Source organism: Rhineura floridana, chromosome 3, assembly GCF_030035675.1.
Source record: "Rhineura floridana isolate rRhiFlo1 chromosome 3, rRhiFlo1.hap2, whole genome shotgun sequence".
NCBI classification, from domain to species: domain Eukaryota; kingdom Metazoa; phylum Chordata; class Lepidosauria; order Squamata; family Rhineuridae; genus Rhineura; species Rhineura floridana.
Window position 1 is genome coordinate 188,359,820 of NC_084482.1, and position 14,325 is coordinate 188,374,144.

A 14,325-nucleotide genomic window follows, 5' to 3' on the forward strand; every position below is an offset into this window, starting at 1 on the left:
GGAAGAAGCAGATGGAACATGACTTCAGCAGTGAGTAATGACGTGTGTGTGGCACAGCAGAGGCTGTGAAATAATTGTGTGGGGGTGAGAAAAAAACCACACAATGGAGTTCTAAAAACAAAAATGTATGTCTGGGTGCTCCTATGTAGAAGCTCAGCAGTACAGTTTGAAAATGCCTGCTCCAATTATTCACTACCAAAGGAAAAGACAGGCTGAATCTGTCAAATAGCTGTAATTACACAAGGAGAAAGTTTGAAGAGGCCCTCTCTCCTCTGTTTTATTGTAAAAAACATATATACACGGCCCCTCTCAAGAGCCTCATTCTGCTGACGCTACTTCTGGAATAGGCTGATGCGTTATCTTCAGCCCTTGGTCAAAGCAGCTGATAATGCAGTGGATGCTGCAATACGCTCCACCCCTCCAGCAAAATGGCACTTCTGTGAAGGGAGCAGTGCATGATCTTGGCAGCGTAGGCCAGGGACCATAGGGCAAAAACGAGGCTCTGGAAAGATGCAAGGGACCGTCATCAGAAAAGGCGTTTTTCATATCTAGGGAAGAGAAGGAAAATTCAAGTTACTTGAGATTCATTGGAAGTAACAATGAGGACTAACATTTACCGAATAAGCAAACCCTTAAAGAAATCGGTGGCCACTTTTAATTCCACTCCCCTGCTTACAACCCCAGGAGCCATTTTAAAGGAGAAAAAGCTGTGGGCAACTCATATACATACATATTACTCAGAACTAATCCTGCTACGGGCCCCAATCTAGGCCAGAATCATAGTCCAGATTGAGGCCCTGTAGTTACTGTTTCTTCAAAAGAACAACTAATCCCACGGTGTTTGCTCCCAAACATTTGTATGATTACCTTGCGACTATGGGCTTGTTTGAGGGTGATGAGCCACCCCCGCCCTCAAACACATACGAGTAATGGGTATGAGAAGAAACTCTCAAGACAGTTAAAAGAGTACTGAACATTTTTTTAAAAATCCAAACCTAACAAGGGCAGACCCTCAGCAAGAACCACTATTTGGCCCTCTCTGAGCAGGTTAGGATATTTCTAACAAACACAGCCACTTGACTGCCATCTTTTCAACTTTGGTGTTTGTTACCAGATGCAAACACAAATCATGTTTTAGTCCTACTTCAGAAGCACCAAAACTGAAAGTGATTGGATGGGCTGCCCTTGCTGAAACTGTCTAAAGCTTAGTTGCTTCCCTACATTCAGGAGAGAAGCATTCAGGATCTTAATTAGTTCTAGGTATGTGCTGCTTTTCAGCCACAACATGCTTGCAGACAGGAAACACTCAGTACAACTGTAAACCAATGCTCTATTTTTTAAAAAGGAAGCAACATTTTGCATGTGTCTGCTTGCAGGTGCTCTGGTTACCCAAGATGGGTATGCTAAACATAAAAACTTACGAGTGGAGGCCATGTATCCCTCCTTCCACTTGCGCAGATGATGTCCTCTTTTCAAATTTCAGCTCTCCAGAATACATCATGGCCCTGGCAATGAAAGTCAGCAGAAGACTGAGAGGTTTTTTTTCTGATCCACCACAAAAAGCTACATATTTGGAACACTGGACAGGAATGACGGTGGGGGCTGACCAACGTGTGGGTTTTTTATGGGAGTGAATGCATGTGTGTGTACATTTTTGTGTGTGTCCTGCCTAGTGGATTTATTCCATCATACTCATGTGACTTCTGCATACAGCATAATCCCCAAGGTACAAAGAAGGGGTGGGTGGGGAGAAAGCTCTTACCTTACTTGCGTTAGGCTCTTTGCACCAATATCTTGGCAGGAGTGCTGGATGCCAGCAATCAGGTATGGCACAAACTTGTGGATGGAGCCCTTGTCTTGCACAGCACCGGAGACCCCCTGTGCCACTTTAATTTTATCTGTCTCACTGAGAATCACAAAGAAAAAGAAAGGCTTGTGAGAAATGGAGAATTGGGCTTGTTTAACCAATCGGATAGCTTTCTTCAGAGATGAAGAAATCAACTTTTGTGGTTAAAATAAAAAGCAAAAAAGTATCCACTGTAGGTCCTACTCCACCTAAGCTATCAAATACCTGCCCTAGATAGAAAAGTCTGTGATTGATTGCTTCTGAAGTGTATTCAAGCTAGGGTCTGATCAGCCTCCAGTGGAAGAAAATATTGTGAAGGTGAAGCAGCAGCTCTGAATGTCAGCTTTACATCTTCCTCAGTCTGCATGCATTATTTTGCTTATATAGTTCAGCTTGGTACCCTCCTTCAAGCAGCCCCTGTACAAGTACCTCCTACCTGAAGTATCTGTTCTGGCTGCCCAGGTTCTTGTCCATGGCATCAAGCGACCCCATGCCCCGGTATTTTTTCAGCCTGATCCCATCAGAAAAGAAATACTCCCCAGGGGCTTCAGTTGTGGCAGCCAGAAGGGAGCCCATCATCACTAGAGCCAACAAAGAAAACAAAAGCAATAGTCTGAGATGCTATGGAAAGTAAAGAGAAGGGGAACTGGTTTTGACCTCCAGCCTGTTCTAGCACAAGTACCTGGGGTACGGGGATAAACTTTGAAACTGGCTAGGTAAAATATAGCCAGCTATATTCATGTGAACCAGTCCCTCCTCTCAGGACCAGTCCTAAAGGGTGGCCAGGTGGGGCACTGGCCCGAGGGCTCCTGGAGCTACAGGGGCTCCTGAGGGGCCCCTGAGCTCCCCTTCCACAATCCACAGCAGCAGCCACAGATTGCAGGGCAGGAGCTTCCGCCTGCCCGCCATTCCCTTGCCCCACTTACCTGTCTCCTGCCTTTTAGCATTGCCCTTAATGAAGATGGCAGCTGAGGTTTCCCTCACGCGTGCCATCAACCAAGATGGCAGCAGAGGCTTCAGCACCTTAGGGAAAATGTGGCCGCCATCTTGGTTAATGGCAATGGTAAAAGACAGGTGACAGGTGAGGGGGCGTGGGGGCCCACACACACACACACCAGGGGCCAGGGGAAGCTGATGCCCAGGGGCCCCGGCATGCCTGGGGCCAGCCCTGCCTCCTCTTTACAATTTTTTTGCTTTTTGACAGAGCAGGGATTCAATGAAAGAATCTGTGTTCCTATTATATACTTAATGGGGACGCTACATATACCACAACCATACCTAGCCCCAATCCAGCCTCCTGCTGGCTCCCCAAGGTTAGTGTGCCACCAGTCACCCTTACTTGAATGGGGCTCCCTTCATTTACGAAAGCCCACCCTGACCAAGTTTGAAACACTGTTTCCTAGGACACTTATGTATGGTAGCTATCTGTGCTATTTAGTACTAAACCGCTAAACTAGAATCATAGAAAGTCCCTAACAGGAGTTCCTTTACCAAATAAGTTAACTTCCCACAACTCTTAGAAAGTTGCTTGTGTGAATTGCACGGCAGCAGCCTAAACTACAGAGAGGAGTATTGGCAATCAGTTTTGAGCCCTTTCACAGCTTTATCAGATGTACTCCTTAAAGCAGAGTTGGGGAATGTGTTTCTCCAAATGTTGTTGTGACTCCTATTCCCATCATCTCCAGCAAGTATGGCCAATAGTCAGGGATGATGGGAGTTGTAGTCCAGCAACATCTGGAGGGCAATAAGTGTTACGTAAGAGCTTCCCACAGTGGATGTGTTATTCCAAACATGGGAAACCTTGGCCAGTCTGGTTTCCCAGAGGTATGTATAGGTGTGTAACACCACTGTTTCTCCACAGTGGAACATGCAGTGCAGCCTATCGCAATTTGCCGAGACTTGCTCCAGTCCCTTTCCAGTAATTACCTGCCCCATGCAGGATATGTCTTAGCAGTAAAATGGCACAGCGCTTTTGAAGATACCAGGTACACACCAAAACGCTGAAAGTTATTATTATCATCATTACCCATGAAAGCCAAAAGCAATTTATCTGTAATCCCTATTTCACCTGTGGAAGCACCAAGTGCGAGAGCCTTGGCAATGTGTCCAACAGTCTGGATACCGCCATCCGCAATCACCGGCACACCAAACCTCCGGGCATACTCAGACACTTTGTAGACAGCTGTGGCCTGAGGCCTTCCGCATGCTAAGACTAAATTCCACAGAGACAGAAAAAGAAGAAGAAGCTATCAATGGCTACTAGCCATGATGGCTGTGCTCTGCCACCCTAGTCAGAGGCAGCATGCTTCTGAAAACCAGTTGCCGGAAGCCTCAGGAGGGGAGAGTGTTCTTGCACTCGGGTCCTGCTTGTGGGCTTCCCCCAGGCACCTGGTTGGCCACTGTGAGAACAGGATGCTGGACTAGATGGGCCACTGGCCTGATCCAGCAGGCTCTTCTTATGTTCTTATGTTTAAGAAGCAGCAATCAATGTCTGGCCCAATGTAGCCCTCTTAAACAAGACAATCCGTCCCCATCTTTAGCATGTTAGGCTTTAGAAAGTACATAGTATGTTTCAGCTACCCTATTTAGTATGAGACAGAGAAAAGCAAGTCTCCCTGTACAGGAAGCATGTTGCAGATCTTCCTCCCTGAATCCAACAACGCTAAAGATGGAAGGCATGGGGGGGGGACTGATGGGGGCCTTTTTCCCCTCCACCTGATCCTTCACATGCTGTTCCAATGACTAAAGAAGACTTCTGGAACAGCTCAGAGGGCAATAGCCCACAGAGCAGATAAAAGTTCATGCAAGTACATTGATCCATCTTGGGTTTCACTGATCCTGCTGTGTGTGGCATCCAACCAGAATACCAGAGACACCCTGAGTAAAACACAAAAACCCTGCTTGTGGTTTGGTGGTTAGGACACATGGGAGCTTACCAAGCCAACTATCTCCTGACACACAGGGTGACTCTGTTTAGGCCTCAACCATTTCCATTTAAAGCATAAGATGATTCAGGAAACAGACACAGGAAGCAGAAGCTTCTTAGCAGAAGGAATCCTTCGGAACACACCCATGCCTCATCAGGGGCTCTTTTGTGCTTAATTCCAATAATTAGCCCTAGAGTGGTTATTTGCTGTTTCTACCCACATAGCACTTTGATGTACAGTCTGGAAGTGATGCATGCTTTACACCCAAGGATGTATAAAAACTGTCAGAAGTATCCCATCTTTTCCTCCAAAGAGGACTCTCCCCGTTTCAGAAATAATTGGTAGCCTTTTCTCAGAAAAGTATATCAGATGAGATTGTGACCATGCAAGATTAGTCAGAATGCAAATTTCCTGTTGAATGCAGGATTTCAGGGTTCCTGTCTGCACTGCCAAAGCTCACTCAGTGCTTCACCAAGAAACCAAGCCTGACACAAACCACTTTTTGCACCACCTCAGCTGTCATTTTATACCCCTTCACTTTCTAGGGATCAGTATAGGCAGCCCAGAGAGGGAATCTTGTTCATTCTTGGCAAAGTTAGTTTCAATTTTCACTGAAATCAACTGCATTGAACTGGAACTCAAATCAATCATGAAATGGGCTGCCATAAAGATGAAATGTTAGTACCAGTGTTAAAGAGATGGTCTCACTTTTTCTGAGTTAACATCAAGGTGGCCAAACATTGACAGCAGCTTTTCCATGTTAAAGAGCTCCAAGCCTATAGAGCAATACAGCCGTACATACACATACACCTTACGCTCTAGAGTAGAAACCCGGTCATGTGGGTAACTGAGCTTTCTGACATGGCATATAAAACTACGTTGAGACCAACCCTTTATGAATTAGCATGTTGGTACCAGAGAGTGAGACACAAGTCATACCACCCCAGTTCCCAGCATCACGACTTGCACAGAAGGTGTTGGCTTCCAAAGCAGGGTTTGAAATTTGCCATAATAATTTGGTACAATAACATCATTGCCATTCTGATTTCCAGAGAATAAGAGACACAAACAGGTGTCAAGTCTTTTATTAGACAAACTCACTGTTGTGCTAAAGCAGGGGTGTGTAACCTTTTCAAAATCAAGGGTCGCATTCCCACAGGGGAAGAGTTCAGGGGCCACATGCTCGTGGCGAGCAGGCTCAAGTAGGCGGGACCATCTCTTTTCTTTTGAAAATATCTCTGCTTTATAGTAAAAAAATAATATCTACGAATACAAAGAACTGCCTTACATTTAGCAGACCACTGTTTTAGGCAGCTATCTTGTTGTCTATGCTGATTGGCAGAAGTTCTCTCAGGATCTCAAGAAAAAGTTTTTCCTGGTCCAGCTTCTCAAGATCCTTTAACATAAAGGTTCTATGCCCCTGGAATCTTCATTTTACAACTATCATCATATGTATTTTTTGTGTGGCCACCTCTTTTGCTGAATTTATACTGCTCTGATCCATCTGGAATAGTTTTATCTCTTTTTCTGTATACTGTATTTTTGTGACCTCCTCTGGGGTCTTATGGTGAAAGGCGGCTAAGAAATAGTGAACTATGGATCTAACCCTAAAACACATTTAGGGATTAGACCACCAGATGACTTTGCAGGCTTTGGGGTTTCACAGAGCTTTCACGCTGAGAGAATAGAAAGATGGATGGTTCTCAGCCATATGAGAACACACAGTGGTAAAAATACAAGGCAAATATTTGTTTTACCCATTTCAGGCAGGCCTAAACGACTAAAGTTTTTAGCTAAGGGTTTAATATGCATTTGATATATTAACTCAAACCGAAATAGACCTTATTGGGCTACTAAAAAAAGAAATCATAACATTACCTATCCTTTGAGAATCTGCAGCATTGGAGGGATAGGAAGATATAAGTGGAGAGAGTGAACGCCAAGCACAACAGGAAGAAGAGAAATAGCTGACATTTGAGTCTGCATTTCTTCTGGGTTATATCCTCAGTTTTGCCAGATTCATCAGTAGCTTACTCAATTTTCTAATCCTACCCCATCCCCAAAGTGTATTTTCCAACATAGGGGGCTGAGGAAGGCTGGGTTGCATGAGGGAACTGGAAGGGAAGCCTTACCCAATCTGTAAGGAGGGGAAGTAGCAAGGATGAAAATGTAGACAAAAGTGTCCACTAGGTCTTGTTTTCCAGCAGGGATGCCATGTTACTCTGTTGCACCAAAAACAAGAAGTGCGTGTTGTGGTACCTTAAAGACTAACAAATTTATTATGGCATCAGCTTTCATGGACCAGAGTCCACTTCATCAGAAGCATGAAGTGTAGTCCTAAATTGGTGGACAGGTATATCCCAAAGCAGAGGGAGGGAGGAATGCAGAAGAGTGAGGTTAGACAGAAATGAAATGCATAAAGCACAGACAATAATTATGTAAAGCAACTATGTAATTATCACTTTCTGTGCATTAGACATTTCATTTCCCTCTGACCTCGCTCCTCTCCATTCCCCATGTGTATGTATATATTTGCCAGCTTTACACTTCATGCAATTGATGAAGTGCAGTCTATTCCCCCAAAGTTTAAACATGATAAAAATTTGTTAGCCTTTTAAGGTCCCACAAGTCTCTGTTGTTAATTCTGTCATAGTCTCCTATTTGGGGTCAAGCTTGTTCTAACCTGGTTAATATTATACCATGCACATGTCAGAAATATGTTGCCACTTTGACCTTAGAGAATGAGAATACAGAGTAGGCAAACCTGCCCAATGCCCTGATTACAACTCTGTAAAAAACTTCTAAAAGACATACCAGGGATATAAAATCCATAATCATGTTGACAAACGTTGCTGGGATCCAAAGAAAGGACATGTAGCACCTGGGAAGGAACTGAAGCTGTGCTTGCTGTTTTTGGGTTCTCTTTGAATCCTGACCCAAGTGAATAGAGATCTGAGTTCTTGGGCTGAGGACTTGGACCTACGAGACCTGGGTTCAAATCCCACTCAGCCATTACTCCCACTTGATGACCTTGGGCCAGTCACTGACTCTCAGCCTAACCTACATCACAGGGTTGTTGTGAGGATAACACGAAGAAGGGGAGAACTATGTATGCTACCTTGAGCTCTTTGGAGGAAAAGTGGGGTATACATGTAGTAATAAAAAAAAAAAATTCCAGATCAAGCCACCACCTGAAATTACTAATTTTTCTTTAAAATGAACTTTGAATTTGTAACTGATATGGCTCTGTATAAGAGAATTAGCTAGTCCTATTTGGAACAAAACAGGAGACTGGTCTAGTTCTCTTAAGACAGCCAATCACAAGGGAAAATGTGTACATCTACCCTAAGGAATGTCTAGCAAACCTCTACCTGCATTGTATGCAAACAGGGGCAGCAAATGTTCCAGGGAAGAGGCTATTACCTCTAGCCATGGAGAATCCCCGTGCTCAAAGAGGAGGATCCCATTCACCTATGTGGAACAGTGGCAGAGCAGAGCAGGATTTCCATATGAGTAACTGTGGGGATATTTTACAGCTGTGTGGACAAGCCCCTAAGTAGGAAACAACCACGGTTTAGCAATGGGGAACATAACAGAGACCATGGTTTTCAAATATTTAAGCAGTCGCCTAAAAGGGACTACCTAATTTACTCATGACAAAGCCTTAAGTTTACATAAAAGTAGATTTAAATTAAGCATTAAATAGGCTTCCCATCCGTTAGCAGTACAGCAAAACCCCTATGGCTGGTGCAAGATACCACCCTTGCGGCTTTATAAAGGAAAATACCCAGGCAGGATCAGGCATGGAACTGGGGGCTGCATGATAAAAAACAAACAAAACCTGCTAATGTGCCCAGTAATGACAGTTCCTAGTCACTGCAAAATTGCACATTTTCACCAACACAAGTCAATCTAATTAGACATCTGCAAAAGACAATTTACCTATTTTGTATTTCATATCAGGATGGAATTAGCTAATTTAGCTTCTGGAATTTACAGTTGCTGTCTCACATATAGTTAAATATGGAACCTTAACCCACAAAGAGAAAGGAAGTGGGCAAGGTAATCTTTTTAAATACCAGTTCTGGATTTAAGAAGAGAGAAAGAACTCCAATTAGTACCAAAAAGGACAACTTTAGAACCCTGCTTTAGGAAAGACTCCGAATCAAGAAATTTATCAGCTTTCATAACAGTATCCAAAGCCACAAAACCCCAAGTGCATCTACAACTAGATTATTCTGAAAACAAGCAGGGGGGCAGGAGAGGGGCAATGGGCAGCCAATCAGAGCCTTGCTCCAAGACACAAAATTAAGGGGTGGGGAAGGGGGGCAATGACTTACTATAGGTGCCAGTGACTGTGGAAGGGCATTTGGGGCTGTGGGACTTTAGGTCTGGAGGGATCTTTGGAGCAGCTAAACAAGACAAAAAACATACAGTTTAGAGATAAGAGGAGAGCAGCAAGAACCAGAGGGCACTCTGAGCAATGACGCAATGCCAGCATGCAACTTGGCATCGTGCAGCCAGGCTGCACTCCATTCACTGCAAAAGGGAACAAACCTGATGAACCTCTCCAAGTACAAAATGGCCCTACCTGGCCTGGCAACCCAACATCTCTCTCTCTCCTCTTTGTTCCACTATACACAATTAACCTGCTTCATGCTCAGAGTTGCAATTCCTCTGTCCTGGTTGCTCATAGGGGCAGCAGCTTCTCAATCACTGTACTATTGGCATGGCAAAAGGGCAAAAATCCACCTCAGTATCAAAATGACACAATGGGCAGGATGCGATTCCTCTCTCTCCAGACACCATACACATTCTGGACTAGTACCTCTGCAGGGTTAAGATGAGGTTCTCTAAACAAGACACTGGGAAAGAGAATGGGTTGCTGATCAGCAATGGTTTTCCTTTACCTTCTTGCGTGATGCAAATGGAGCCACTGCCCATGCCAACTCTCAGGGCATCAGCCCCAGCGTCGATCAAGTTCTTTGCCTGAGCTGCCGTCACCACTAGGAAAAGACGGAAAATATTTTAAAATAGGGGAGTGTGGAAGAGATAGGAAATTGACCTCCAGTCACTTAAAAGCTACTGCACCACCCTGAGCTTTCAACATGAACTTTTTCCTTTCAAAAGGATGGGAAGAACTTTGTACAAGTCCTGTTTTTTTATAGCAAAAGCGGCCACCAGAATCTCAGCTGGAAACATAAGCTCAAATTCCAGTTGCTGCTGGAAAACCTTGGTCAATTCACCAATGTGAAAGTGACAATAAATGGGACAGGGAAACAAAGGAGGAGGATAAATTGTTGGGACATGTCAGATGTTTGACCTCTGTTACACCATAAGGTTGTCTGGTGTGAAAATGCTGACTCCCATTTTTTGTTATTTGGAGTCGTTATTTGGAGCCGTCAGTGGTTGCAAGCTTTACTTTAGACAAGGGCAGGGAATCTTTTCTTCTGTCAAGAGTCGCAGAGGGGCCACATGCCAATGGTGTGGGTGGCAGAGCCAAAGGTGAATGGGGCACCCCCTTTTCTCTCTATCATTGCCATCCCCGTTTCCTCTGTATTCTCTCTCCTTCCACCCACATGAAATTAGGCAGAGGGTCACAGGTTGCACATCCCTTCATTTCCATTTAACAAATGTGGAAATGGAAATGGGGGACTGTTAACTTATTAAAGGCAACCCAGCAAGTTTGTGGCTGAGCTGGTTTTTGAACCCAGGGCCTCCAAGGGCCAATTCTACACTATATGTTTGGTTGCAATGACAGAACTCAAGGTTCCACCAAAGGGTTTCCTCCTCTGGGCCTTCAGCTGAAGATGTTAGTGCACGAAGCAGTATCTAAATATCTAATAAGACTTTGAGCATCACAGGAGCTCACCACTGAACAAAGTCCTTGGTAGCCCACATTTGATTGTTAGGCTCATGGTGATACAAAGGTCTGTGATGCCTTCACCACCTAATGCACATTTGCAAACTCAGTCTCACAGCACAACAAAATGCTCACCAAAAAGAAATTGTCAACTTCTACAACAGTCTTGTATTTAAGCACTTGCCTGGTACTCACAGGAGAGAGAGAACTGCACTCAGGTGAGTGCACAGAAATTCTATGCAGGTGAGTGACTAGGCTGGCAGAGGAGGGACAGAGTACTCTCTCTCTCCTCTGTGCCCAATAGGGAAACCAAGCAGGCTGCCAGAGACAGAAAGTCCCTTCCTCCATTCCCAGCACAGACAAAGCTCTCCAACCCTTCTCTGCCAACCCCCAGAAAGTAATATTTTTTTGGCAGGCTAGTAACTTCTGTAGTCTTATTTACAAGACTGTTCTACAACCTGAGGAACACAACCACATTTTAATAATTGTATCAGCAACAAATGTTACCGTTTCCTCCAATGACCTGCAGCTCAGAGTATTTCTCCTTGATATATCTGATCATGCTGATTTGGAAAATGGAATTTCCCTGAGAAGAATCCTAGGAATTCAAAAACAACAACAATGAGGTCTAGACATTTGCTCTTCATTAAAATAAAGATATTTATTTCAATTTACTAATTCTAAAGAGACAGTGACAGCTATCAAGATTTCAAGACAAGGTCCCTGAGCATACAACAAGCCTTTTAAGTTGAGAGCTATCCCAGTCTGTGTCTGTGTCAGAATTGCTTAATATGTTTTTTAATAATGTTTTAACCCTTTTTAAAAAGTTTTTAAAATGTTTTTAATGCTGTTTTGTCTTAATGTATTTTAAGATTTGTTTTTATGATGTTTTAAAGTGTTTTTAGTGCCTTGTTTGCCTCCCTGGGCTCCTGCTGGGAGGAAGGGCAGGATACTAAATAAATAAATAAATAAAACAAACACACAGACAGGCCTGGCTTCATCATTAGACCAAGGCAGCCTCCTCAAGCAGATGATGCTGTGGGAGCAGGTTGTGGCAAGCAAGATACTGGAGGACAGCTGTGTGCCATGGAGCTTGCCCTCTCCCTCTACTAAGCCAGACTGCTGCGCTCAGATTCAGAAGAGGCTGCTGCCCTGTCACCAATGTTGAAATGAGATACAACTGCCAGTCTAGTCGGCTTCCGTACATGGATAGGAAGGGGCACCATGTTGTTCTTCATCTCAGACTGCAAGAAGTCTTGGGCCAGACCTGCACTTAGTACTTCCACCTCAACACCTAGGCATGTGCTAATCTGATTTAATGCTATTCCCTCTACCTCACCTTGCTTTGAAAAGATAAAAATGCTTTTAAAGTAATATATGAAATCACACAATTGCAGCATACAAAATCATTAAAAAGCCAATAAATATCAACTCTATTCAACAGTTAATAATCACTCATAACAGCTAAGCAGTGCATGTTTTATTTATTTATTTATTAAATTTATATCCTGCCTTTCCTCCCAGAAGGAGCCCAGGGCAGCCAACAACCCTAACCCTAACCAAAAACACTCTAAAACATCTTCAAAACAGACTTTAAAATATATTAAAATAAAACATCTGTAAAAACATAACAAAACATCTTTAAAAAAGGCTTTAAAAGCAATTTCAACATGCAGACTGCAATAGTCTCTACTTAAAAGGCTTGTTTATTTAATATTTAAGGGGAGGGAATTCCAAAGGGTAGGTGCCACAACACTAAAGGTCCGATTCCTATGTTGTGCGGAAAGGACCTCCTGATAAAATGGTACAGTAGGGCCCCGCTTATACGGTGGGTTCTGTTCCGGACCTCCGCCGTAAAGCGGAAAACGCCATAAAGCGGAACCCCATTGACTTTAATGGGCCGCGTCACACAAAAATGACACGAAAATGGCGTAAAACGTTGCAAAAGGGGGGAAAAACCCTTCAAAATTGAAAATGAAAGGCGCCGCATCAGCGGAACGCCTTAAAGCGGAACGCCGTAAAGCGGGGCCCTACTGTATCTGCAAGTGGCCCTCACCTGCAGAGCGCAGTGATTGACTGGGTATTTAAGGGGTAAGGTGATGTTTCAGGTATCCTGGTCCCAAGCTGTATAGGGCTTTGTATGCCAAAACCAGGACTTGAACTTGGCCTGGTAGCATATGGGCCAACCAGTACAATTCTTTCAGCAGTGGGGTGACATGTAGGCCAGTGGTTCCCAACCTTTATGAGCACGGGACCCCCTTCGTAAACATTTCATGACCCCCACATGCTAATTGTTGTAATTATAGTCTCTGTTAATTGAAAAAAATACATAGTGAAGTGTTAAGTAAAGTCATTTTTTAATTCATCTCAACAACAAATATGATGATGATATTTATTATCTGCTCTTCACCAGGAAGTTCCAGGGCAGCTTACATAATATAAACAACTTCTAGCAAATTTTGAAGGATAGTCAACTTACTAGGTAACTAGGAGCTTCACGTGCCAACCCCATACGCATATGTGTACACCCCCCAAAAAACATGCACACACACCCCCAGAGCTCCCAAAACACACACATCCACACCCACCACCCACACCCAGGGACTCCCACCCCCATGCGTGTGTGAACATGCGCGCGCGCACAGGGACTCCAGAACAGGTCCCTCCCCAAGTGAATCTGCTCAGATAATTACTTCTGGAATCCACAATGTGAAGAAGAGTGAAACCAGGCCATATTCATACCATGCATTTATTCTGCTATTATTCCACTTTAAATACTAATGGCTTCCCCCAAAGAAGCCCGGGAAGTGTAATTTGTGAAGGGTGCTGAGAGTTGTTAGGAGGTTCCTGTTCTCCTCAGAGAGTTCTATGAGTGGTTAACGTTCCAACACTCTTCCCAGGAAACTCTGGGAACTGTAGATCTGTGGGGGGAACAAGGGTCTTGTAACAACTCTCAGCACCCTTAACTACACTTCCCAGCATACTTTGGGGGAAGCCATGACTGTTTCAAGAGAAATAATAGTGGAATAAATGTACAATGAATGCAGCCCAAGAGTGTCCAGATGACCAAATTATTAACTGTTGACAAGTTCTTAAAATCAGGCTCGTACATCCATGGCATAACTGAGTTAATAAGAAGGCTGGTGCTGTTTTGCAGCTGTCAGAGATTGGACGTCTGGTTGAAGAGATGTACGTTTCAACCTTAAATCTGGTTCCACGTCTAATTTGTTTCGATATTTTGATTTCAATGCAACAAGTGCATTGACTTCTTCTTCTCCCCCCCAAGAAAAAGGATTCCTCTTACTTTTCAAGAAGCTACCATGCCAGGAGGGAAGAAGAAAACATCCCTTCTGACTTTTTCAGCCTAATGCTGCTCCCCCTCCATCAGAGAGGAGGTAAACCTCAGTAAAAGCCTCTCCTGCCTCCACTCCCTTGTCCCTTTACTGCAGGTTTTCAATCTGGGCTGGCTTCCTCCTGCATGCCGTTATTTGGCGGGAAGGTGTGCAATGCAGGCACTCTAGAATGGGAGTGATCTAGATTGCATGTGTAGTGGTTGCCTGGCAGAAAATTACCAGATTATAGAATGCATGTTGAGTAGTTTTAAGTTGTGCAGCCACTATGCATGCAAGCTGAATCACTCCTATTAAAGAGGGCTTGTAGTGCACACCTTCCTGTTCAGCCCAAACCAT

The 14,325-nt window shown here is 44.0% G+C and overlaps 1 protein-coding gene across 2 annotated transcripts in view; it reads right to left on the reverse strand.

Annotated features, from left to right (window-relative positions):
* Positions 1-247: 247 nt before the first annotated feature.
* Positions 248-14,325, reverse strand: part of IMPDH2 (inosine monophosphate dehydrogenase 2) — a 28,162-nt gene continuing 14,084 nt past the window's right edge. The window contains exons 8-15 of one of the 2 annotated variants that reach the window (XM_061618819.1): positions 11,144-11,234; positions 9,684-9,779; positions 9,114-9,185; positions 3,915-4,058; positions 2,283-2,427; positions 1,763-1,906; positions 1,422-1,505; positions 248-548 (exon numbers count right to left, since the gene is read on the reverse strand). In XM_061618819.1, the coding sequence (XP_061474803.1) occupies positions 527-548; positions 1,422-1,505; positions 1,763-1,906; positions 2,283-2,427; positions 3,915-4,058; positions 9,114-9,185; positions 9,684-9,779; positions 11,144-11,234 (798 nt within the window). In that variant the 3' untranslated portion in view covers positions 248-526. The remainder of the gene's footprint in view (positions 549-1,421; positions 1,506-1,762; positions 1,907-2,282; positions 2,428-3,914; positions 4,059-9,113; positions 9,186-9,683; positions 9,780-11,143; positions 11,235-14,325) is intronic. The other variant, XM_061618820.1, reaches the window with a different exon arrangement.